The 25,629-nt window shown below is 43.4% G+C and overlaps 2 protein-coding genes across 5 annotated transcripts in view; one reads left to right on the forward strand and one right to left on the reverse strand.

The window, feature by feature from the left end:
* Positions 1 to 25,629, reverse strand: part of CB1H4orf19 (chromosome B1 C4orf19 homolog) — an 86,089-nt gene that overhangs the window by 53,119 nt on the left and 7,341 nt on the right. The window lies entirely within an intron of this gene.
* On the forward strand, positions 1,600 to 1,948 carry LOC123596079 (40S ribosomal protein S27-like). The gene has a single exon (XM_045474292.1). It carries the CDS (start codon positions 1,640 to 1,642, stop codon positions 1,862 to 1,864), a length of 225 nt encoding a protein of 74 aa, XP_045330248.1. The 5' UTR covers positions 1,600 to 1,639; the 3' UTR covers positions 1,865 to 1,948.

Raw genomic sequence — 25,629 nt, forward strand, 5'->3', positions numbered from 1 at the left:
GTGCTAACCATTACCTGTCAGTCACAATCACTAATCACAGATCACCATAACAAATACAGTAATAATAAAAAAGTCTGAAATAATGTGAGAATTACCAAAATATGACACAGAGACACAGAGTGAGAAAATGCTGTTGGAAAAATGATGCCAATAGGCTTGCTCGACACAGGGTTGCCACAGCCCCTTAATTTGTAGAAACAAAACAAACAAAACAAAAACCCCACAGTATCTGCAAAGTGTAATAAAGAGAAGTGCAGTAAAGCAAGGTATGCCTGTAGGTGTCTCTTAGATTTAGCACCAAGGAAGTAACTGGTAACTTGGAATAGGAGTTTTCCTGGAATAGTGACTCTGGAAGCTAGATTGTTACAGGTTAACCAGTAGGAGGAGGTGAGGAAGTGGAACACAAGCATAACAATCCCTAGAAGCAAACTGGCTGTGAATGAAAGAACTAGGAAGAAGGAAGTAGGATTAAGGGGAGGATTGCTGAAGTCAGGAAAGCTTTCAAGTTATTTGGATATGTGGTAAGAGACAGTGGGAAGAAAGGAGCTGAAAATGGAGGAAAGAGCATAATTAAGGTCTATTAGCAGGCAGGAGGGAAGAGCAAAGAATTGAGCCTTAGACAGGAGAAGGGTGAGGAATAAGGTGGACCTTCAGGGGCTCAGTGTCTTCATCTGTGTATTCTAGTTCTGCAGAGTCTAGACAGAAAAAAGGGAAGATTTCCCAGACTCTCTCGCAGTAGGGTTCCCATACAGACTTAGACCCAGACAATCCTCCGCAAGATGAGAAAGTGGAAGGAAGTGAGGCCGAGATTGTGCCAACGCTACTTCTGCTTTTCCTGTTGGCAAGTCCTTAGCGGACACGCGGATGTTTTTCTCTGACACTGTTCCAGTGTCCAGGTGCTTGGCTGATAGCAAAAGGCAGAACTGTTGCGCAGAACCGGACACTGTTTTGTTGTTGTTGTTGTTCCTAGGTGGATCCATTAGGCATGGCATGACCCTGTGGCCACCACCTGTGACAGCTTACTGGCTAATACCAGCTAAGGCAGTGCTCCTGGGACCAAGAGTCCCACTGTCTATTTCCAATCCCCCTCTGTTTTGATTGCGTAAAAGGAAGCAGTTTCCTGGGAGGGTTAGTTCTGTGGTGGTCTTTTTAGTGTTACGAAGCTTGCTAGTCCAGTCCTTCCAGGGATATTTTGAGCATCCGGTTCCTGGTATTAGATTTCATTTTGCTTGAAACAGCTAATGTAATTTCTGTTTTCTGCAAGTGCACTCTGACAGCGAGGGACATGTATTCTTGCTCGAAGAGGGAAGGCAGAGAAGCTGGGTGTAGATATAGATAAATTCGGTTTTTTTGGTAATCTCCTTGAAGGTAGGAGTTTGTAAGCTGGGGTGTGCAGAGCCGCAAGGGGTTCTTGGATAGGATTCAGGGCATCTGTGAACTTAAATGAGAAAAAAATCCCATCTCCTCTTCACGAACCACTAAAATTAGGCATTTTCTTCTATTCTAATGCAGGCCATCAAACGACAGCATCATCAGCAGTTCCTGTGACTTTGTCTCTAATAGAAATCACAGATGTTTTCACATTACATTAAGAGTTGTAATAAATACCTTTCAGCAGTGACGACCTGCCCACGAGAACATGCCCCTCGTGAAGGACCTCCTGCGCCTGTCCCCGGAGGAGGAGAAGAGGAAGCACAAGAAGAAGCGCCTGGTGCAGAGCCCCAACTCCTACTTCATGGACGTGAAGTGCCCGGGGTGCTACAAAATCACCACCGTGTTCAGCCGCGTGCAGACGGTGGTGCTGTGTGTGGGCTGCTCCACTGTCCTGTGCCAGCCGACAGGAGGAAAAGCAAGGCTCACATAAGGATGCTCCTTCAGACGGAAGCAGCACTAAACGCAACCTGAGTCAACGTGAGTGGGGAACTATCCCAATAAACAGATTTTGGATTAAAAACAAAAAAGAGTTGTAATAAATAAAAACATTAAAAACATTTTTTAAAGGGGCGCCTGGGTGGCTCAGTTGGTTGAGCGTCCGACTTCGGCTCATGTCACGATCGCGCAGGTCATGAGTTTGAGCCCCGCGTGGGGCTCTGCTGACAGCTCAGAGCCTGGAGCCTGTTTCAGATTCTGTGTCTCCCTCTCTTCTCTGCCCCCCTCTGTCTCAAAAATAAAGACATTAAAAAATTTAAAAAAAAGAGTTGTTGTAGATTTCAAAATATTGTTTATCCTTGTAACTATGGTAGTTATTAGGCTTGCTGTTAGACCTTCCTTTTTAACGCATTTATAAAGGATCAGGTGTTCCTATATCATAATTTTTTTAAATTGAAAATTACATTTCTGTTGTAATCCTGTGTATTTTATTTTGTGTATTTAAAAATATTATTGTGGGGGTACCTGGGTGGCTCAGTAGGTTGAGCGTCTGACTCTTGATCTTGGCTCAAGTTGTGATTCCAGGGTTGCAGAGTCAAGCCCTGTGTCGGTGGCTCTGTGCTGACAGCACGGAGCCTGCTTAGGATTCTCTCTCTCTCTCTCTCTCTGCCTAAATAAATAAATAAACTCTAAAAAAAATTATTCTGAGAAGGGGTTCATAGGGTTCAACAGACTAAAAAAACAGCCCATAGCAAAAAACATGCTAAGAAGCCCGTTCTAATGTCTTCTATTTTAGAAGCAGGGTCTCCAAACTTCAGCACTGTTGGCATTTTAGGATGGGTAATTCCTCCATATGGGGAACAGTCTTCGCATCGTAGGATGGTCAGCAACCTTGTCCCGCTGTATGCTAGTAGCTTCTATCCTGACTGCGTGACAGTCAAAAGCATTGTCACTTGGGGGGCAAAAGTGATCCTGGCCAAGAACCGTAACCGTGAAGGAGTGCTAGGAGCGAGAGGTGGAAGGTGACGGGGTCGGAGATCTGATCAGACAGAGGGTTTAAAACGGAGGCAACAGAGGATGGCAGAGGCATCTGACAAAAGAAATGTGTCGTGGAGCGATGCTGACAGACCAGGTGAATTCAGCAGCTAGCCCACAGATGAGGATGAGAGAAGGAGGTTCTCTATTTGCTCTTTCCTGCTTGACATGCCTGATGAATAGGATTCAAAGACAGTGTAGCATTAACAGTATTTGTGCAGTAGAGGCTACTTAAAAATGAGAGCTACCTACACAATGTCCAAAGAACTGTTTCTCCTACCAGTGCCCCCTACACCAACACATCAACACAACGGTTGGGATATACACCATGTCCAGACAAAAGGATAATGAGAACGTTTAGAGCCTAAAAATAACTGTTATTGCCCTTTGTTCTGCTACTGTATGTAGAAGAGAATATTCTGGATTTGAATGCATGAAGGGGCTGCTATTCTGAGAAAATCTGAGCCCAGTAGGCACGGATATGAAGGATAGGAAGCACCCTTGATTCGGCAATTTGACTCCTAGGTATTTACCCAAGAGAAATGAAAAAAATATATATACATACATATATATATATATATATATATATATATATCCACATAAAGACTTGTCCAAGAGTATTGATAGCAGCTTTATTCATAATAGCCCCAAACTGGAAAGGATTCCAATGTCCACCAACAGTAGAATACGCTGGAATACTATAAATGAGATATTACTGAGCAATAAAAAAGAATATGCAGTGGCATGAATGAAACTCAAAAACATGCTGAATAAAAGCCTCACACAAAGGTGGACCTACGGATTGTATGATTCGTTTATTTGGAGTTTTGAACAAAATAGAGTGACTAAAAAAAATCAGAATAGTGTCTGACTTGATGGGGGTGAGGAAGAGGATTAAGGGGAGAAGGAGATTTTCCTGGGGTGATAATAATGTTCTCTCTCCTGATGGGGAGTTGGGGCACACGGTCGCATGCAGCTGCCCAAACTCACCAAATTGCGCACTCAGACTTGTGTGTTTCACCGTATGTAAATGATACTAGAGGGACAGATGGGAAGAGGGAAAAGAAAAAAAGAGAACTGTAAGTAAAAATTGAACTCATGGTTAATGAAATACATGCTACAATGTTTGAAATGAACTGATGTCTACAATACTCTGAAATAGAGTTTAAAGTGTGCAGTTAAAAAAAAATGGATTGATGGATAATGAGGTGGTTCAAACAGAAAAGCTAACTGCAGATTCTAGGCGGTGAGTGTGGTTCGTGCGCGATTCTTCCAGCTTTTCTGCAGCTTGAAAAATTCTCATTCTGAAGGACGTGAAGGTGTGTAGGTAAACCTCTTTTTGCCTTCTGAAGTATTTCATTCATCTTTGGGCAAGGAAAGTACTCTGAAACAAGCAACGCATTTCATTTGGTTCTTGCCCTACTTCAACAAATGGATCCTAGAATGTCACAGGCATCGGCTCCATCCAGTGACAAGCAGCTTCGATCACTACTACATGGCCACCAGGGCTCACGAGGGTTGTCCCAGGTGCTGCACTAATCACTTTACACTTGTTCTCTTCACGTAGAGATGCTAACGGCGCCCTTGACTGCTTAACAAAAAGCTCTGGGCTGAGTCACATCCTCAGAAGCTGCAGACAGCCTTGGACTAGAACAAGCAGATGTCCGAGAGGAGGATAACATCTGTGACGGCAGGTATTTTTAGGAGAATGTATTATTTAAATATGTTACGAAGCCATGGCACGGTGTGTGTGTGTATGTTTTGGGTATAGTGAGCTCAAGTGGGAGAAGAAGATGCACAGTGTAAGTCATAAAAAGGAACAGTAGCTTTAATCCAATTTCGACAGAGAAACAAACCTTCCTTTTCGCTTTTTTTTTTTCTTAAGCTCATTCCTGATGTCATAGGATATCGTCACCTGGCAAAGCGGTGTGACAAAAGCTGCCTGGATTGGACACCCCCAGCTCTTCTGTGGCTTTCCTTTCTCAATAAACCTTTGACAAAGGTCGCGTTTTTGGTTGTTTGGTCTAAGTGTTTCTCGCTCGGTAGAGTGATTCAGCGTCTCTGAGTGTCACTAAATAAGGGGTTTCAGTGAAGCTTTTTGGAATCTACTTCCCTAAAGGATGCTTGGTGGCGGGCCTGGGATTGGTTTGGTTTTGTGTGAAACTGGTAAATAAACAATGTAATTACCAGGCTGCCTAGTCCTCGTGACTCCTGATACCTGCAGAGCCACTCATGTGAGGAGAGGGCAGGGCTGTTACCTTCAACTAAGACTGACGAAAGGCCAAGGCCCTAACGTGGCAGAAGCTGGATTTGAACTAACGAGACCTTAGGAGCCCTGGAGCAGTTGTGATAGCACCAAAAAGAATCTATGAAACTGGTATGTACTAGGAACAAAACAATAAGCCAGCCTTGAACCAAGACAGGCCAATCTCTGATCTCCTTTATTCTGAGCCATGGCTGGAGGCCATATTCAAACCTGATCCATGAAACGGTGCCCATGAACACTGGCCACGTGTAGGGGGAACGCATCCCAGAATTGGACTAGAGAGAGCAACCCCGTGCCGAACCACTTCAGGTAGATCTGTTCCATTCACTTCATTTTCGTGGACCCTCCAGTGCTGTCATTACGGAGAGAGGCACGGTTCTTTGTAAAGCCAGGTCAAACGATCTATTCTTTTTTTTTTTTTTTTTTTAATTTTTTTAATGTTTATTTATTTTTGACAGAGAGAGAGACAGAGCATGAGCGGGGGAGGGGCAGAGAGAGAGGGAGACACAGAATCCGAAGCAGACTCCAGGCTCCAAGCTGTCAGCACAGAGCCTGACGCGGGGCTCCAACGCACAGACCGCGAGATCGTGACCTGAGCCGGAGTTGGACGCTCAACGGACTGAGCCACCCAGGCGCCCCAACCAAACAATCTATTCTTGACTGAAGTGTAAACCAAGCATTTTCTGCCCGTCTTGTTGGACTAATACAGAAGCATTTCAGAAAACAACTCAATTAGTGATATCCAGGTTCCAAAAAGCAGCTGATAGACTTTAAGACTTGAGAGGACTGAGGAGGAAAAGAAATTTTGGCTCATTCCGTAACACAAATTGTATATAATCAGCAAATAAGCAGAGAGTTCTCATTGGTTTACAATTCATTTGGGACTTAATTCCAATAAAGATGATGTGATGACATTTAAAAGCGTGGATGAAACTAGATACACAGGAAAACTGAAGGTGACTTTGGTGGAGAATATAAAATATAAGATAGTATACAAAATAATAAAATATTCACTTCTCAGGTGGCTTTTACGAGTTGCTGATTCAATACATCTGTACAGTTTTGACCATCTATACTAGTGACTTTTTTGTCTTACTTTTACATGCACAGTGTTCTGTTTAAAAACAATTTTTTTCAATATTTATTTTTGAGAGAGAAAGAGAGTGAGCGTGAGCGCATGGGTGGGGGAGGGGCAGAGAGAGGGAGGCACCAAATCCCAAGCAGGCTCCAGGCTCCAGGCTCCTAGCTGTCAGCACAGAGCCCGACACGGGGCTCCAACCCAAGAACTGTGAGACCATGACCTGAGTTGAAGCTGGACATTTAATCAACTGAGCTGCCCAGGTGCCCCTGTTTTTTTGTTTCTTAAAAATAGAACCATCTCTTGGCACCAACTTCTCGGCCATTCTCCCAGGAGAAGAAACAAAAACGTTGAATGACTCACCATCTGAGCAGAGAGGGAGCATCTCCCAAACTGCTTGCGTACTCCCCCCCGCCCCCCCCCCCACCACACACAAAAGACCTGCCCTCACAGATGCCTGACCACGGGCTGCAGGCACAGTCCAGCTGAGCAGGACACCGCTCACCCGCCCTTGTGTGCTCTGTGCCTTCAAGGTGAAATGCTGGTCTCACCGGGTTAGAAGAAAAATCCAGAAACTCTCTTCTCTGCTAACATCTCCGTCTTTGGTATCTGGGTATGGGGTTGATCAGAGGAATGCTGAATGTTGCATTTTTGCTTACTTTTGGTTGTTGTTGTTGTTTTTTTTTTTATAGGGTTACTAATAAGTCTGAGTAACAAAAATCTTGCCACTGCGTGTACTGGGAGAGAGCTGATGACGGAAACATTTCAGGATGACTCTTCATGACACAGGAACACCAGACCTTGGATGTGGTGTAGGGGTGGATGCTCAATGGTGGTTCGAGCTCTAGAAGAGAACTTTAAGCCTCTGGGGTTGTTATGGGCCAGTTCGTATGTGGGCAATTTGTATGTTACATCTATAACCCTCAGTGCCGCAGAATGCAACCGTATTGGGAAAAGAGACCTTTAGAGAGGTGATTAAGGTAAAATGAGATGCTCAGGGTGGGCCTTAATCCAATCAGACTGGTGTCCTTATTAGAAGAGACTGGGACACAGACAAGCCGACTGAGGGATGAGCCTGTGCAGAGGCACCAACAGGCTGCCGCAGAGGCATCAGGAGGAGCAAAGCTGCCCACAACCTGATCTCTGACTTCCAGCCTCCAGAACCCCGAGATCTCTGACTTCCAGCCTCCAGAACCCTGAGAAAAGAAATCTGTCACTTAAGTCACTCAGTCTGTGATGTTTTATTCTGGCAGCCCTGGAAGTCTAATACAGGGGTTTCAAAAAAAAAAAAAAATGTGAAGAATATTTGGAATTGTTCAAAGTAAAAGCCCACGTAGCTAACTCAATTGTCTGAACTACATTCCTAGGAAGTTTAGTAACTGAACAGGGGGATTCTGAGCTCAGATGAATGTGGGACATGCTGGCTTAGTTACAGAACTCTGCAGAACTGTTGCAGAACTTCTCAGAGCCTTTCATGTGCTGATTCACACATTGGTAGGATTCATTCAATCTGTGTGTCATCCTTGACACCTGTCTTTCCCCCACATTTGATTTCCAATCCATCGCCAATTCCCGATGACTGTATCTTGAACAGAAATAGTTCTTGAACTAGTTCACTTCTCTCTACTGAACTGCCACTGAAGCCTGGACCAAACTTCCCAGGTCTCTTGCTCAGTCCACTGTAAAGCTTCCTCACTGGTCTGCCCACACTGGAGGGTACTCTCCCACGTGTTCTCCCCAAATCCCACCAGAGTAGTCCATGCCAAGCACAGGCTGGATCATGCCAGCTCCCTGATTTTAAAGATGTTTGGGTAGCTTCCCATTGTTCCTAAGATGAGAGAGGACTAAATTCCTACTCATATCTTCAAGCTTCTCTTGAACCATCTTCCTTTCTGGGTTCCATATTCACAGCTCTTCTTTTAGACCCACATTATTTTCCTCCTGCTGTACCTTCTTCCTGGCCAACTCCCCTTATCTTCCTCCAGAAGCTTCTTTCACTTCCCTCCTTTATTGGATCAAATCCCTCTACTACTGAGTTACATTGCACTTGTCACTATTGAAAGTTTACATTTGTGTGATTACTTGGTTAATACCTGAATCTCCCTCTTCTAAACTACAAACTCTGAATTTGTGGAACATCCTTTGTGAAATAATCCAGTTAGTTTATTGATCAAGGTTTGGGAAGTACATATCTGAAATTCTGTGGCAGGAACTTTTATGCAGAAAGTGAGCAGGGTTACAGACAGAAGTCTTGGGTCCTTAGAAACATGTAGTTATTTGCTGAAACTTAGCATCCTTTGAAATAAACCATTGGAGAAGCTGAATATAGAGAGGATATGACATTGGGGCTAAGTTCTAGAGATACACATAAGTGTGTAACTTTTTAAAATTTTGTAACAAAAGATTTGTATTTAGAACACACACATATCAGGGCACCTGGGTGGCTCAGTCGGTTAAGTGTCCCACTTCAGCTCAGGTCACGATCTCACAGTCTGTGAGTTCGAGCCCCGTGTCGGGTTCTGTGCTGACAGCTCAGAGCCTGGAGCCTGCTTTGGATTCTGTGTCTCCCTCACTCTCTGCCCCTCCCCCACTTGTGCTCTCTCTCTGCCTCTCAAAAATAAATAAACGTTAAAAAAAAAGTTTTTTTTTTAAAAAACAACATACGCATATCATCTAATGAACCAAACATTTGTACCTAGAGCTCTTGCATTCCATAAGATGACGAACTCAGTAAAAAATGGGCAAATATGAACTGACTCATCCCAATACATGTAGAACAGCCATGAACAGAAACCATCCCGGGGGCACGTGATGCCAACGAAGGACAGAACTCATGCCTCGGCCTAAATGGCCTTTGAAGCGACACAAACAGCCCAACAGGAGGAGCATGTCATAACTACTCCTTGTGGAGAAAACAGGCCAGAAGATCCGTCGGCTTACTACCCCTTAACGACTGGACTTCTCACAACTGTGCAGGTGTAGCCCACAGGGAAGTTTCACGATATCGGAAAATTCACGGACATCCGCACTAGGTGCGGAGCTTTTTGTTCTTAAACTTTTGATTTTGAAATGTTTCAAATCTGTAGAAGGCCTGGAAGACTGCTACAAATGAACAGCCACCTCACCACCTTTCAGCAGCCTGCCTCGTGTTTTGGTTTTGCTCTAAACAAGCTGCTTTTTCTTGCTTTCCTGTGGACAGGGTGATTCTGACCGTGCCTCCAGAAAGATAGGAAGGACTGCGTGATTGGATCACAAATGCCCACACTGCAGGAACGCCCCCCCAGGCCCACTGGCAGATAATTCATCAAGAAATATTTAGGGCTTGACCTTAAATAAAGTGCTATGAGAGATAAAAAGACATTTATGGGATATAACTTTAAGAAAAAAATTTATAACCATTTGAGAAAATAAAGCACTTTCCTGTAAACGAATAACCAGCAATAAAAATATTAGATAAGCCTTGAGTGAGGGGGACATAGAAAGTGCTGACAGAGTTAGGATAAGATTGTTTCTAGTTCTGTTTCTTTGTGGAAATGGATTCCCTATGGAAAGCAGCACATCTTATGATCAGTTAATTTCCTCATACTAAAAGACCAACTCAGGATAGTAATTTCATAAGGTAAATTACAAATAAGTATTACAAATACTTATTTGTTCTGTTCTACTGTGAACAAACAGAAGTGTAAGAGGGCTGATGCCTTATCTGAACAATATTTACAATTATTGGTCTTTACTGGAAGACTGGCCTTTACTGGAAGGACGATTCAAAGCTAGGGGAAGTTATTTGTTCCACGAAGGGCTAACCTTAGTTTGGTGGACTTAAAGCAAATAATTAACCCATTCTTCCCTCCTGACAAAGAATGGGCTACTATATTCCCCTGATGTATTAGGTCAGCCCCATGCCAAGAGCCTGCTGTGGGGACGGCGTAATTCCCAGTGTCTCCTAGGCCTGGAGATCTCAGCAGTATTTCCCTTAGAGCCCATTATTTCCAGAGGTCTGCATCTAGGGCTTAGAGAAATCAGAAGCAAGTAAATACAGAGTAAGATCACAACCTGGTACAAATGTTAATAATATACAAAGAAAAATACTGTATGAATGCTGGGGTGGGGTGGGGGAGCTCTCTAATGGCTGTGAAAAGTTAGCGGGGTGTGTTTTTAAATTAATACAGACGGTCACTGCATTTGGGCACTGTGTAACGTAGACTGGAAATTCGCCTTCAGAAAGACGGGGTCTTCAGGTTCAAGTGATCATTTTCGAGAAGGTTCTGTCAAAACGTCGTTCATGTAAGTACATGGTGTGAGAACTGGGACCTCTAAAACCTAAGTTCTAGATTACATTTTCCAACCTGGAAAGGACTCGGGAAGGAGTATTGCTCTCAGAGTCACAAGGTTACCTGTTTTCTTTAATTTATGCTTTCACCTCCTTCTTTTCTGAGTTTTTCCTCAGTGTGTATATATCCGTTTTACAATCCGGAGATAAACAAAACTTATTTCTTAAACAAAGACCAAAGTTGAAGCTTCTCACTTTTAAACTGCTGCTGTGGGCTAGAAAGATTATCAAAAGCTACTGGCAAGTCAAAGCCCATGGACTGCTGGACACATCTCTGATGGGGGTACTTAACACATGTCTACTACCTGTACTCTAAAAATTTTAAACGTCCAAGCTTACTGAAATGACTTAGAAGTCTGTTACTTTATTACCCTTTAACCGTTGTGCTGAGATATAATTCACATACCTTACCATTCTCCTACTTGTTGTGTACAATTCAATCATTTTTAGTATATTCACAGACCTGTACAGCCATCGCCGCAATTGATTTCAGGACATTCTGTACCCTTTGGTAATGAGCTCCCAATCCACTATTTTCCTCAACCCGAGGCAATCACTAATCCACTTTTGTTTATTCTGGACCTTCACATAAATGGAATTGTATAATATGTGGCCTTTTCTGTGTGGCTTCCTTCACTTTCCTTGATGTTTTCAAGGTTCATCCATCTGTAGCATGTATCAGTTCTTCATTCCTTTAGTCTGCTAAATGGATGTCTCCCATTTTATTTGCCCATTCATCAGTCAATGGACATTTGGGTTGTTTCTACTTTTCGGCTATTATGAATTATGCTGCTATGAGCATTCATGTTCAAGTTTTTGCGTGGACTTAGGTTTTCATTTTTCTTGGGTGTATGCCTAGGAATGGAATTTCTGGGTAATACCGTTAATTCTATGTTCCTTAAAAGAGGAAGTGCCAGACTGTTTTCCAAACTGGATGCGTCATTTCACATGCCCACCAGCAGTATATGAAGGTTCTCATTTGTCTATATCCTGGCAAACACCTGTTATTGCCCATCTTCTTGATTATGTAGCCATTCTCACCAGTGGCGATTATAAATTGGTACACTTCATTATTTTTGACATGTGCTTTTAAGAATTGTTTTCTGATTACAGAAGTCATACAAGCTAACAGTCATAATTTCTTCATGTGCACGCGATGATTTGATTCCCAGCTTCTTGGCCAAAAATAATACCACTTACGTGTTGGCACAATTATGATCCTCATTTTACAAAGAGATGGGAGGCTCAGGGAAGTTCTAAAGCTGGGATTGCACCCAGGTGCTTTTCACCACAGTGTTAGCCTGTTTTCATGGCTGCTATGTGCATACATAAACACATGGAGATCAAATGGGATAATGAAGTGAACTTTACGAATTTACGGCATCTAGTAATGGAGAGTAAGATGTTGACGGGACATGGCTTTTGGATTACAGAAACAGGCAACAGGTTTGTTATCTGTTGAGAGATTAAGGAACAGAGCAGGGATTTCTGTGACCACAGAGAAATTTAAAGAAGACCTGAGATTAAGGAGTATCGCATTAGTTAGGATAAACTATGGTCTCTTATCATCCCATCTGGACAATGAGGACATTAATCATCCCATGGTTACAGTGATAAATAGCACCAAAACATGTGCTGAATGTGTTCACCTTTGGTCTGTGCACTTGAGAGAATGAGGCCGGTTTCTCTTGAATCACTATATTATCTGAACGCAACAGGATAACCTTATTTTGGTTTTGTGGTTATTTTCCACCTTACACAAAACAGCTCCTTTCTTTTACTGTTTGGAGTTGAGGAAAAATTATTTTGCTACAATTAAAGTTGTTTTGAGTTTTGGCCACAATCGCAAGCAATTCTAGAAATTAAAATTCCTCATGCTCTAGTTAAACATTACTAAAGTTCCCGCTCACTACAACCCCTTTTCTGGAAATCTATTCTGCAGCACTACACATATAATTATTATGTCTTTATCTAGACTCTTTCCAGTTTCCAAATTTGCGTATGTGACTCAAACAGAAGATTTTTAAAAAAATTTTTTTTTAACGTTTTATTTATTTTTGAGACAGGGAGAGACAGAGCATGAACAGGGGAGGGTCAGAGAGTGGGAGACACAGAATCTGAAACAGGCTCCAGGCTCTGAGCTGTCAGCACAGAGCCCGACGCGGGGCTCGAACTCACGGACCGCGAGATCATGACCTGAGCGAAAGTGGGCCGCTTAACCGAGCCACCCAGGCGCCCCTCAAACAGAAGATTTTAAGGGAACTGATCTTCTAAAAAAACTAACACGTAAACACTGCTAAAGGTGGCATATTTTTATACATAATTTCCTGAAGAGAACTAGACAAAAGTTCCTCCAACTTCAAGAATCTTAGCACAAGAAGCACGCTGGTTTGGGGTGGGGCAGAGTTAATTCAGGAATAAGAACTATAGACTAGAACTTTTTTTATTTTAAAGATGTATATTTTGAGCAAAGGATACTCGTTGTCCCCATCTTTGGCTTGTACTTGGCACTCTGTGTTTAGAGGGTTTATCCTCCCAGGGGGTGAGGGGGTGGGGCTATGGGTGGGGTGGATGCAGATAAGATAGCAATTCCAGTTTTATCACTCTTATGAATTTTGTGCTAGGGTTGAAGTGCTCAGCAGGAGGGAAAAAAAGGAGCATTGTTTCTATGGACTGTATAAAGGAGTGGGAAGGAGGAAATGTTAGAAGGATGATTTCTCAATTTTTATTTCTTAAAAGGTGCCCTTGAGGCTGCATTTCCTCTAAACCCAGCATTTGGTGTCCACTTTGAGTGAAATGCACCCTTCTTGGAAAGAAGGATTTTTCCTGAATCAGCAGAAGGTCAAGCAGGAGAGCTGGGAGAACGGATTCCACTGATGGATCTTCAATAAGTGACAGTATTGATTTTTGAAATCATTAAACTTTGGTATTTAGATCCATCGACAAAAGTGAAGTGAATTCTCTTATAAGGAAATGAAAAACTACTAGATGATTATCAACTAATTTCTCGGTTTCCAGGGGTCATGTGACCTTTACAGTTACATCAGTAAGGCTACTGCATAAAAACCAGGGACATCTCACCTAATGTGGAAGCAGCCGCTCTGAAGGGTGGTGGCTAACACTGAGGAAAGAGCTGGTGAACTTGACGGAGTCACCTTGAACGACTTGCTTAACCTCTCTGAGCCACCCCTTTACGTTAGATGCTGTAAATCACTTTGAGTGCCGGGCACATAGGAGGCGCTCGATAAATGTTAGCTATTGGTGCTCCCCTGACAAAGAGATTTTTTTTTTTCAATTTATGAAATTTATTGTCAAAGTGGTTTCCATACAACACCCAGTGCTCATCCCAAAAGGTGCCCTCCTCAATACCCATCACCCACCCTCCCCTCCCTCCCACCCCCCATCAACCCTCAGTTTGTTCTCAGTTTTTAAGAGTCTCTTATGCTTTGCCTCTCTCCTACTCTAACCTCTTTTTTTTTTTTTTTTCCTTCCCCTCCCCTATGGGTTTCTGTTAAGTTTCTCAGGATCCACATAACAGTGAAAACATATGGTATCTGTCTTTCTCTGTATGGCTTATTTCACTTAGCATCACACTCTCCAGTTCCATCCACGTTGCTACAAAGGGCCATATTTCATTCTTTCTCATTGCCATGTAGTTCTCCATTGTGTATATAAACCACAATTTCTTTATCCATTCATCAGTTGATGGACATTTAGGCTCTTTCCATAATTTGGCTATTGTTGAGAGTGCTGCTATAAACATTGGGGTACAAGTGTCCCTATGCATCAGTACTCCTGTATCCCTTGGGTAAATTCCTAGCAGTGCTATTGCTGGGTCATAGGGTAGGTCTATTTTTAATTTTCTGAGGAACCTCCACACTGTTTTCCAGAGTGGCTGCACCAATTTGCATTCCCACCAGCAGTGCAAGAGAGTTCCCGTTTCTCCACATCCTCTCCAGCATCTATAGTCTCCTGATTTGTTCATTTTGGCCACTCTGACTGGCGTGAGGTGATATCTGAGTGTGGTTTTGATTTGTATTTCCCTGATAAGGAGCGACGTTGAGCATCTTTTCATGTGCCTGTTGGCCATCCGGATGTCTTCTTTGGAGAAGTGTCTATTCATGTTTTCTGCCCATTTCTTCACTGGGTTATTTGTTTTTCAGGTGTGGAGTTTGGTGAGCTCTTTATAGACTTTGGATACTAGCCCTCCTGACAAAGAGATTTTTAACTATTATCAACATGATATGGGACCTTACCCCTCCACTCATCCTAAGACACGTATCATGCCATCTATATTTTATTTGGCCTCCGCATTCACGGATTGGGTTTTTGAGTGCCTACTGTTGTCAGGTAGTAGGTTTGAGGAGCAAAAGATGCCTGACCCGCAGTCCTTGCACTTGATGGGAAGGAAAACAAGGTGATGCCATCAGCTGAGAGTAACAGGAGGGAGGGAGAGAAACAGAGCCAATTGTTGGGGGCTTGGCTGTGAGGCAGCGGTGAATGCGGTTTCCGATGGGTTAAGTTTAAAGGGCTCTGGGGATCCGCAAGTGGACCTTCCCTGCAGGCAGCTGTTACCAGGGGGTCTGTAGCTGTGTGGGGAGGGCGGGGCTGCAGATAGGGCATTCGGTGCCATGTGCCTTCTGAGCCATGAGCGGCGCACACACTTTGATGGTGCCAGAGGTCGGTCAGGGAGCCAGAAGAGGGCGATGAGGAAGGAGCCCAGGGGCACACCAATGCTTGGGGCGGAGGTGGCAACAGGGGCGCTGGGGAATTTCCCAGGGCCCCAGCTAACACGGCGTGGGGCTATCTAGGTTTTTTAAATTAATATAACATAGCTAAAAAGGTAGCTTTCTCTTGAGTTATCTACAAATCTTCTATTCTATTTACTGTTCTCTAAATCCGGTCAATCCTTTTAAGAGCGGTTTTTTTTCAACTTGGTAATCAAAGGAAAGGACAGTTTAAATGTCTTACTTACAAATGTAACATATTTGATTTTTAAATTTTTTTTTTTTTCAACGTTTATTTATTTTTGGGACAGAGAGAGAGCATGAACGGGGGAGGGGCAGAGAGAGAGGGAGACACAGAATTGGAAACAGGCTCCAGGCTCTGAGCCATCGCCCAGAGCCCGACGCGGGGCTCGAACTCACGGACCGCGAGATCGTGACCTGGCTGAAGTCGGACGCTTAACCGACTGCGCCACCCAGGCGCCCCACATATTTGATTTTTAAAAAGTGTCCCAGTGACCAATAAACAAACCCTTTTGCGGTACTTAGGTCATTTTATAAAACGAGTAAACTCGTAAATAACGTAAATCTTCAGTTGCCTTAAACATTTCAATCCAGTAGAAAACAAAGCAAAACTATCTGAAAAGTTTCAACTTAAAGATCCCAAGTCTAAATCAATCAGCTAATGACATGACACAGTTTAAAGTGGAATCACGAGATTTAACATGCTAATTAACGAAGTCATCTTACACGTTGTGAATACTGTGTGTAGTCAGAACATTGAATACAAACTCTTCCACAAACTTATCTAAAAATATAAATGCTTGCGAGTTGTATTTAGTTCATCATATCTATGCTTGATTCTAAACCTTCCCAGGGTTAAAACAATATCTCATAAGAAAATAATTTGCTTTTACATGGAATCTGTACCTTACAAAGGGCTCTCAGTTTTCTCTGCTCTGCCCCCAAGATTCAAATTACAAGTTACCTAACTCTTAAGCCCTCTGATTCTTCTGCCTCCCACACAATCTGCCATTGACCCAAACTGATGAATCCAGGCACCACTTGACAGTACTCTGAATTCTTTGTACACCCTTCCCTGCTGACAGGGTCAGAGTTCTTGGGTATGCATAGGACCTGTGATTGGATCCTGCATCATCAAATCCCAGGGTCACGCTTGATAGTAGATGGCAGGCAGGGACGAGTCATGGAGTAGATGAGAAACCAGGAGTAAGAAGTATAATAGTATAAGGGAAGGCAAAGGAAGGAGAGAATTTCAAAAGGGAAGGCATCATCAATGTCAGTTTAAAATGCCACAGGGAAGTTTATAAGCTAAGGGGATGAAATACGACCGTTAGTCTTAATGGTCATAAATCTAAGATTTAAATTTTATCAGTGAAATTTTCATTTCACAAAGTGGGTAGAAAACAAGTAACTATAAATTAAGAGTGAACTAGGAAGTGAGAAACTGGGAACTGCATTTAAAGGCAGCAACGAGTCAAGAATTCTTTAAGACTTAAATTTCACTTAATATTTTTTTTTTTCAATGTTTATTTATTTTTGGGACAGAGAGAGAGACAGAGCATGAATGGGGGAGGGGCAGAGAGAGAGGGAGACACAGAATCGGAAACAGGCTCCAGGCTCTGAGCCATCAGCCCAGAGCCTGACGCGGGACTCGAACTCACGGACTGCGAGATCGTGACCTGGCTGAAGTCGGACGCTTAACCGACTGCGCCACCCAGGCGCCCCTTCACTTAATATTTTAATAAAGGAAACTGAGGCCACGGGGCGGGTGACCAAAAAGGAGAGGAATGAGGCTCAAAGGAAGAGAGGTCTGTTCTGTGTTTTATTTTAATTAAAAAAAAAAAAAAGAAAAAAAAGAAAGGTTTGATGGGGCACCTGGGTGGCTTAGTTGGTAAAGTGTCCGACTTAGGCTCAGGTCATGATCTCACAGTTCATGAGTTCAAGCCCTGCATTGGGCTCTCTGCTGTCAGCACAGAGCCTGCTTCACATCTCTCTCTCTTTGCCTCCCGCCGCCCCCCCCCCCCCCCCCACCGGGTCCCGCGTCTCTCAAAAATAAATAAACATTAAAAACAAAGTTTGTTCACTGAAGAGAGACTTGATTCCTTTTTTGAGGAAGAAGGGGTACCGACAGCTTGAAGATTTGGGATAGAGGCAGCATTACTACCTGGTGAGCAGTGTCTCAGAGGATCCTGGCTAAAAGTGAAGGAGTCCATGTGAAAGGCTGACCTTGAACAGGAAAAGGAACACCTTATCCTCTGAGAATGGAGGGAATGAGGAAAGAATTGATAGGGAGATAGATAGCTGTGCAGCCTGGGCGGGGCAGGAAGCTGGGCAGCTGGGCTGAACTGCCCAAATCTGGCCCCCGTGGCCCCAGCCTGGCAGGGACACAGGCAGCACACAGTTTCTGGGAACAGACTGAATCCGGGCTGGGATGGTGACAGCTCCAGAAGTGGCCCAACGGGAGCCATCAGAGCTTCCGGGTAAGGGAACAGTTCATATTAATCACAGATCAGAGACGAAACCCCAGAGGTTTCTGTGTTAAAGAAAATGAGACCAGAGGTTAAGACGTGCTCAAGAGTAGTCACCAGCGTCTCTTAAACTAGAAACTGGGTTTCTTGGCTCCCAGAATCATGCTCTCCCTGTCTCAGCACGTCACTTTCTCTGAGAAACCTTCCCTGACCCCTCTCCCCTCCTGCCTAAATCAGATCCGCACAAAGCCTGCTATCCATCCTTTTCACCCTTCCTTTGCTGCACCACAGGCTGAAATTCTAGAGTTATTTATGTGATTATTTCATGTTCCCCTTTCCCAGCTGATAATCACAAGTGTCATGAGGACAGGAACTCTATTGTTCACCTCTGTATCCTGGTCAGCACACAGCTTAATGGCTACCATGTAGTTAGCGCTCAATAAATATGATGAATGAATTTATGTTCCAAGTGTATGGTGTGGGAGCATGGGATTCGAGAACTCCATTTGCCCATTAAAGCCATACATTTGTGAAAAATGCACTCTGTGGGGTTCCCAGGAAGGCTGACTTACACTTTCTCTGTAGGTCTGGCGTCTGGGTAATGCTCAATACATATCTGATGAGTGATTAAGAATTTTTGCACTATTGGAATTTTAATTCCCTTAAGGAAACAAGCAAAACATAGCTGCCTCCAAGCCACTCAAAAATAATTTAAAGATATTACCTGAACATCAAAAAACTTGTTTAAGAATAAACAAATTCAAAATTTCCAAACAATGTCACTCAGAATAAACATTAGAGTTCATCAGTACTTTGTTACAACCTAACTTCTAATAAAAATACTGATCGTATGATAAGGCAGCATCTGGGATAATATAGAACTAGAAAACCCAGGTTTAATTTCTGAAGTTTCACACTTTTGAAGTGTCTCAGAGACATCTTCTTAGATCCCACTCTGATACTAAATGAATTTACCAAATTTTAGTGCAGAAATTCATGCATTTGCAAACATTTAAAAACAAAAAGTATCACCAATGAATTGTCTACCACCTTTCTCAGGGAAGGAAATTTGCGAACGCACGCATGAAGGTTAGTACCATATGGTAGGCAAATATTTTTCCATGTCCCACCCAAAGCAAACAAATGAAAAGAGAAACTTAAAAGACAATTATAAAATATCTCCAAATTTAAAGACACAGCATCCTTTTCTAGATTAGCAACAGGGGGCAAAAACTGATTTGGAAGAGATTAAAACTGTATATAAACATGGGTGAGTGTATAGAGTCTAAAAAAATCAAACATGGTAATTAAAAAATGGAAATGTTTAAGATATGGAAAAAGCTGAGTTAAAATAAATTAATAAAACACTGGAAACAAGCTCACCAAATTTTTCTAATGGGAGCAGAACAGCTTCCGAAAGACAGTGGCTCATTTAGGTGATGAACGCCAGATGTCAAGTGTAGTTCATTATAGACAAAAGTATTCTGATTAGCTTCAGGGGAGAAGGAGAAAAGAATCAGGCACCAAATGGGGGAAAGCCAAACACAGCCCTCAACAGACCGCTGCGTGTGGCTCCCCAGTTGCCTCTGGGTAACTCCTGGTCTAAGGACAAAGTAGTTCTCTATCCCGCTTCTGGTCAGTGAATCCAAGCACCCGGTTCTATGGGTCACCACCACGCACTGTGGACAATCTGCACTCAAGTCAGGCCAGGGTCAGCTGCATTTCTGTAAGGTAAGAGACAGTCCCTGAAACCCACTCTGTGAAAAGGGTCTATGACAGCCTTAGGAAGGGAGAGTTCAGAAGCCAGCTGTGGGAAATCACTGACATTATCAACTAATTGAAGGAATCCTTGAATAGGGATTTCTCCTTTGGAAAGTTCAGGATACTGGTGTATTGTCACAGGGGAGAAGTGTACTCAGTGACACCCCCCCCCCCCCAATCCAAAGTCCATTTTCCCAGCATAACCAATTAGGCAACGTAGCGGAATGTCCCTAACTTATTCTCACTGTGTGTGTGTGTGAGAGAGAGAGAGTTGGGGAGCAGAGATAGGGGGTTTGAGGATGTCCTCCGCCCCAAATTTTAGTCTTGCTTCTTAGATCTGAACTCTAAAGTCTATCCATTGCTTCAGTGAGTGTTTTACAGAGTGTTGAGGACAGCCCTGGACACTGACTGAGTCTAAGCACATCACTCACTGGCAGGCAAAGATTTATTTACTTGACAGTCCAATAAAAGCCAAGTTATTCACAGATAACAGCGAGTGCTAGAGAAGACGTCGCTTGCTGTAGTAGAAAGAATTCTAGACTAAGAGTTAGCATATCCCTGGATTCCAGTCTTGGCCCTATTGATTTAGGGTCATGTGATTTTGGCCAAGCCATTAACCTGTCCGGGCCTCAGTGGCCTCGGAGGTGAAATGGAGATATTGAATCAAATGACTGATAAGGCCCTTTTTGGATCTACGGCTCTGGAATGAATATGGCCTGTGTGTTCAGAAGAGGGGGTAATCATTCTGGGATAGAAGGATCAGGAGTTTTCAGAATAGAAGTAGAGTAGTTTTCTCTTTTTCTACAAAGTCTGATTTCCCTGCTGCAGAAACCCCAGAGTACAGAAATTGTCAAAATACAGATTGCAGATGTCCCTAGTAATCTTTGCCTCACAGATAAATACTGTTAACTGTTTGGAATTTTTTTCTTCCAGATGTTTTAATTACAAGTGCTGCTTATAATCATTACTATTGCTAGGTTAAGTGCTAATTGTCATCGTTACCATCTGTATTCAAATGGAGCACCGAGTGTATGTTTCCTCACCACATTTTTATGAATTTAAAACTGTATCCTGGACATCTTTCCACCATGTCATCTTGCACATCTCATTATTTTTATCAGTGTTGGGTGTCACATCAGGTCCATAAGCTGTACTTCATTTGACCAATGTCTATTGACAACATATGAAATTTTTTTCTTTTTGATTATGAACAACACCGCGACAAAGTGCCCTCAAATCCAATCTTTGACATTTCCTGCCTCACTTTCCATTTCCACCCATCACCGGGTCCTGGTGCTGTCACCTAGTATCTCAGGAAGCTGTGCCCTTCTCGCCGTCTAATTACCCCCATTTCATTCAAGGGTAGGTTTGGCAACATCTCATGCGACAATAGCTCCTTCACTGGTCTTCTCTCTCCCCAACTCTGCAGCCAGGGAAGCAAATCTGATTACTTCCAAGTTCAAAATATTTATTATTTAAAAAAATTTTTTTACTTATTTATTTTGAGATACAGAGAGAGAGAGAGAGAGAGAGAGAGAGTGAGAGTGAGAGGGGAAGGGGCAGAGAGAATCCCAAGCAGGCTCCACACTGCCAATGCAGAGCTGGATGCAGGGCTCAAGCCCACAAACAGTGAGATCATGACCTGAGCTGATGTTGGACCGACTGAGCCACCCAGGCATCCCCCCCCACCCCCAATCCCAAGTTCAAAACCTCCAATAGCTTCTCACGATTCTTAAGGCACTGACTTAGCGGTGCTCGTGCTGTCTATAATTTGCCTTAAGATACATTGGCATAGGCTCTGGGATACAGGAGTATGTTTTTAATCTGCGCTCTAGGATGTACGCTAAATTAGCTGCCCAGTCAGGAATATGCACCTCAGAGATCTTTAGTAAGAATGTTAGCGCAAGGCCGCAATCCAGAGGTGGTGCCTGCAGGTAAGTTCGATTCTTTATCTCCAGTCAACAGAAAGGACTTTATTAATTAGCATATGGATGTTGGAAGCTATTTCCCATTAGGGAATCACTTTCATATGAGATGTACAGACTGGTTAGAAATAGCGTAGAGCCATTCACTCTCGCACCAGCACGGTAGATGGTAGCCATCGAGTTCCCTGCACCCTCCCAGTGGATCCCAGTACTTGTTTCTGAAAAACGCCTGACCGGTGACCAGCACAAAGGAGGCTTGCTGCTAAAGTTAAACTCTTCGGTTAGCTCAACCCTGCCTCTAGAAGAGTGTCACGTTTGCTTCTACTGAACTCCCCACGAGAGATAGTTGGAGAAACTAAAGGAAGGGAAGGAGAGACTTCACCAAGCCTGCACCACAGGCTGCATGACTGTCTTGATTCCTGCTCACTGATCAGTGTTGGAAGGTGGGGCTGAATTGAGCCTGAGATTTGCTTTGGGACCACGTGTGAGGCCGTGAGGAAGAAGACCTTTACCCTCACTCAACTCTAGATACTGGAGGTTTCAACATCCACCAAAAAAACCCCTAAATAAACAGGAGGGATCACGTGGCCTAGGCACAATCTACCTCCTGCCTGCCTCTCCTGGTACTCCCCCGGCTCAGGACATTTCTGGGAACACTGCTCCGTCCGGACGTGTGACCACGCTGTTCCCTCTCCCATCCCTGCGGCTCCTGTGCCTCCAGAAATCTCACCTCCTGGTCTCATCTGGACATCCCTTCCTCAGGGAAGCCCTTTCTGCCTTTCAGTCCAGGTCACAGCCCCCATGCCACCCCCGGTGGTGCAGGGGACCTTTCTCCCTGCAGTCCACACAGGAACGTAGAGTGATATGTCTGTATGCTTATCACATTGGCACCTATGAGACTGTGTCCAGGTCTGTTCTGTTCACCATTGTATCCCCACCGGCTGGCATGGCCTCCACAATTGCTCAACAGAAGGGCATTTAGGTTTTAGTCCACACAGCATTAGTGGTGGGGGGGAGGGGCGGGGAAGCTTTTTATGCCATTAGGTTTACCAACTAGAGTGGGCCCTCCACGGTGAAAAAGCTGACGATGAAGTTCTTAAAACAATCCGATCAAACTCACAAAGTAAAGGATGAAGAATATATAAAACACCAATGGTGAGGCAAAATGGCTTTCTCTTTTAAATACTTATATAAATGCCAACTTGGTTATTATGAAAATCCTTCATGGAAATGAGGACTGTGAAAAAGTCATCTTCTTCATGTCTCATTTCTCCCTATTTTATAGATTTCTTTAGTCTCAGCACTTACAGAATGATCATTTCAGCATGTAACTAAATTCTGCTTTCTCTAAGAAGTCTAATTTTTTTACTTAAAAAAAAAATTTAAGTTTATTTAGAGAGGGAGAAAGTGGATGCGAGCGGGGGAAGGGCAGAGACAGAGAGAGAGAGAATCCCAAGCAGGGTCTGCACTGTCAGTGCAGAGCCCCACATAGGCCTCGAACTCACAAACCATGAGATCCTGACCTGAGCTGAAACCAAGAGTCGGACGCTTAATTGAATGAGCCACCCAGGCGCCCCTCCACTTAGCTCCTTGACACCCATCACCCATTCAGCCCATCCCCCCACCCACCTGCCCCCCCCCCCCCCCCACAGCAACCCTCAGTTTGTTCTCTACAGTTAAGAGTCTCTTATGGTTTGCCTCCCTATTTTTATCTTATTTTTCTTTCCTTTCCCCCGTGTACTAAGTTCTGCTTTCTCAAAGAACTCCACTTTTGTCTCCTCAAATGAAGTCCATGTTATCCTCCCTACTTCCCACTAATACAAATATGGGATTGTAACTACATTCCCTGCCCCCCAAGGTTCTTTCTATGCTTGAGGCACAGAGAGCATTTAAAACAGACCCTGGACAGACATTTTAGTAGATGATTGTATAATAAGGAAAATTATATATCTGGTCAGAAATTCAGCGGAAACGCCATGTGTTTAAGTCTGATGCCTGCTGTTACTTCATGTGGCTCTCATGGAAGGTGAAGGTGGAGTGAGCTTTGGGGAGAAGTGGGTCGCCTGGTCGCTGCCCCTAGCCCCATCCTTTCCTTCCATTCCACTCCCCATGCTGCTGCTCTGGTCCAAACTTCTCATTCTGCATTTGAGAAAACTGAAGGCCACAAGCTGAGACTCAGATTTATCAAACATTCACTACGTGCAGACACATGCTGGGGGAAATGCTCAGTTTCCTGGTGTTACGGAGAAGGAAGCTGAAATCCAGGGAGATGAAGTGAAATTCCTGAGGTCCCACATCAGATGGCCTAGTGGGGATTTGAGGCTGATGACAGTCCAGCCCTCATTCTAGTCTCTCCTGGGAGAGTGGGTCAAATGACTCAGTGATGGAAGAAAATACAACCCCGCTCCCAGTTTCTTAAAGGGCTCGCATACACTAAGTAGATGGTAAGCACTTGTAAACAGAAGTAAAGACGTTTAATGGGACCAAATCATGCACATGATGCTCTCATCTGTGTCTGAGAGGATGATTCTGAGGATTTCTGACTTACAGGCATGCGTGTACGTGTGCCTTAATGGGTCACACCTGCCATTAGGGGCCCTGCAAAGTGCTAGGGTGGCAAATTCCTGAGTTTTTGTTTGTTTGCTTGTTCTGCTTTCTGTTCGTCTAATTAACTCTTACAGGGCAACTGTCTGTCAAGGGTGCAATTTCAGTAATTTGACTTTCTCTAAAGATACTTTAGCTTTTTTTTTTCTTTTTTTTTTTTTTTTTTTGATTACAAAGAAGGCACACTCCTTTTGCTCCATTAAATCTCTGAATTTAGGCAGGGTATTAAAAAAAACAACCCTCTAGGCTTCTCCACACCAGCGGGCTGTGACTTCTCTACATCTGCCTTTGTTTTCGGGCTCACGTCCCCAGAACCACTGCTTAGCCCAGTACTAGAGCACCAGGAAACACTTAGCTTTGAAAAGAGAAAGCGTCAATGGAGACTGAACTAACTGAAGGGCAGGAGGGATCAGGCCTCAGGCAGTGATCATCTGAAGCTGGACCTCTGCCTCGGTTACAGTGTGTCACTGAAGCTTTCACTATGTCCACTTCTAGAACATTTGGCTTCCTTCACCAAAACCAAGTCCCAGTGAGGATATAAAACCTGTCCTTTCAAGTTCAAAAGAGAATGCAGATAAATTGGACTTTGTAAACTAAATCTTGACTGTCTAGCCAATAAACTCTGTTTTATGATTCTTTTTAGAAACGACTGCAGCAGTAAATGCATCTTGTCACATGGTAGATGGCCAGCAAACCACAATTCAAACCCAGGTCAACTTGACTTTAAAACGGGAGCTCTCTCAATTTCCCCACAATGCCTAGCAGAGGCTGGGAAACAAAACAGGCAAAGGAATTGCTTTGAAGTCTTTTAGTCAAAGAGTACAGGGCTTGGGGGTGGAGACAAGGGTTCCCACCCTCATTTTGCCTGGGACTTGCCGAGTATTTTTGAACAAGTTGCTTTCTCTCCCCAGCCTCGGTTTTCTTATCCATAAAGCCAGGTGTGTGGATCAGTGAGGCCCCTTTCCAGGTCATGATTCTGTAAACTACAGGTATTTTCAGAGCCTTAGTTTAGTTGCTTAAGAAATGGGCTTAAAATTTTATTTGGAAAAAATAAAAATCTTTTATCATTCAAAGAATCCCAAGGAAAAGGTTGTAAAATTACGTCATTTGAAGTATAAAGTGTGGTTTGTTGCCACTGGAACCAACATAGGGATTCAATGCGATAAGAAAACCAGGTAAGGGAGGAAATATTTTTATGAGGCATTTTTAAGTTTCCATGAAATAATTACTTCAAAATCACCAATTTAAGCTTTCAAGCATCTTTCTGAGTGTGGCACGGTGTATATGAAAAAAAAAAAAAAAAAGAAAAAAGAAAGCCCATCAAAAAACCCCAAGCAAAAATCGATTGATTTAATAATTTCCTTCAAAGCCCAATTAATTACAAAACCTGCAGAGTGTTTCACTGGTAGGTCAGAAGACTGAGTTTGGAGTTAGGAGACCTGAGTTTAAGTTTTGGCTGACATTACAACCTCTCACTGTCCTGAACTATGAAAGGGACATAATAATCCTGTCTCTACAGATGTCCCAGGGAAGATCTAATAAACT

This window comes from Leopardus geoffroyi, chromosome B1, assembly GCF_018350155.1.
Source record: "Leopardus geoffroyi isolate Oge1 chromosome B1, O.geoffroyi_Oge1_pat1.0, whole genome shotgun sequence".
Taxonomy (NCBI): domain Eukaryota; kingdom Metazoa; phylum Chordata; class Mammalia; order Carnivora; family Felidae; genus Leopardus; species Leopardus geoffroyi.

Excerpts from the sequence above, each read along its gene's own strand:
- LOC123596079 (XM_045474292.1), top strand. The coding sequence starts at position 1,640 with ATGCCCCTCGTGAAGGACCTCCTGCGCCTGTCCCCGGAGGAGGAGAAG.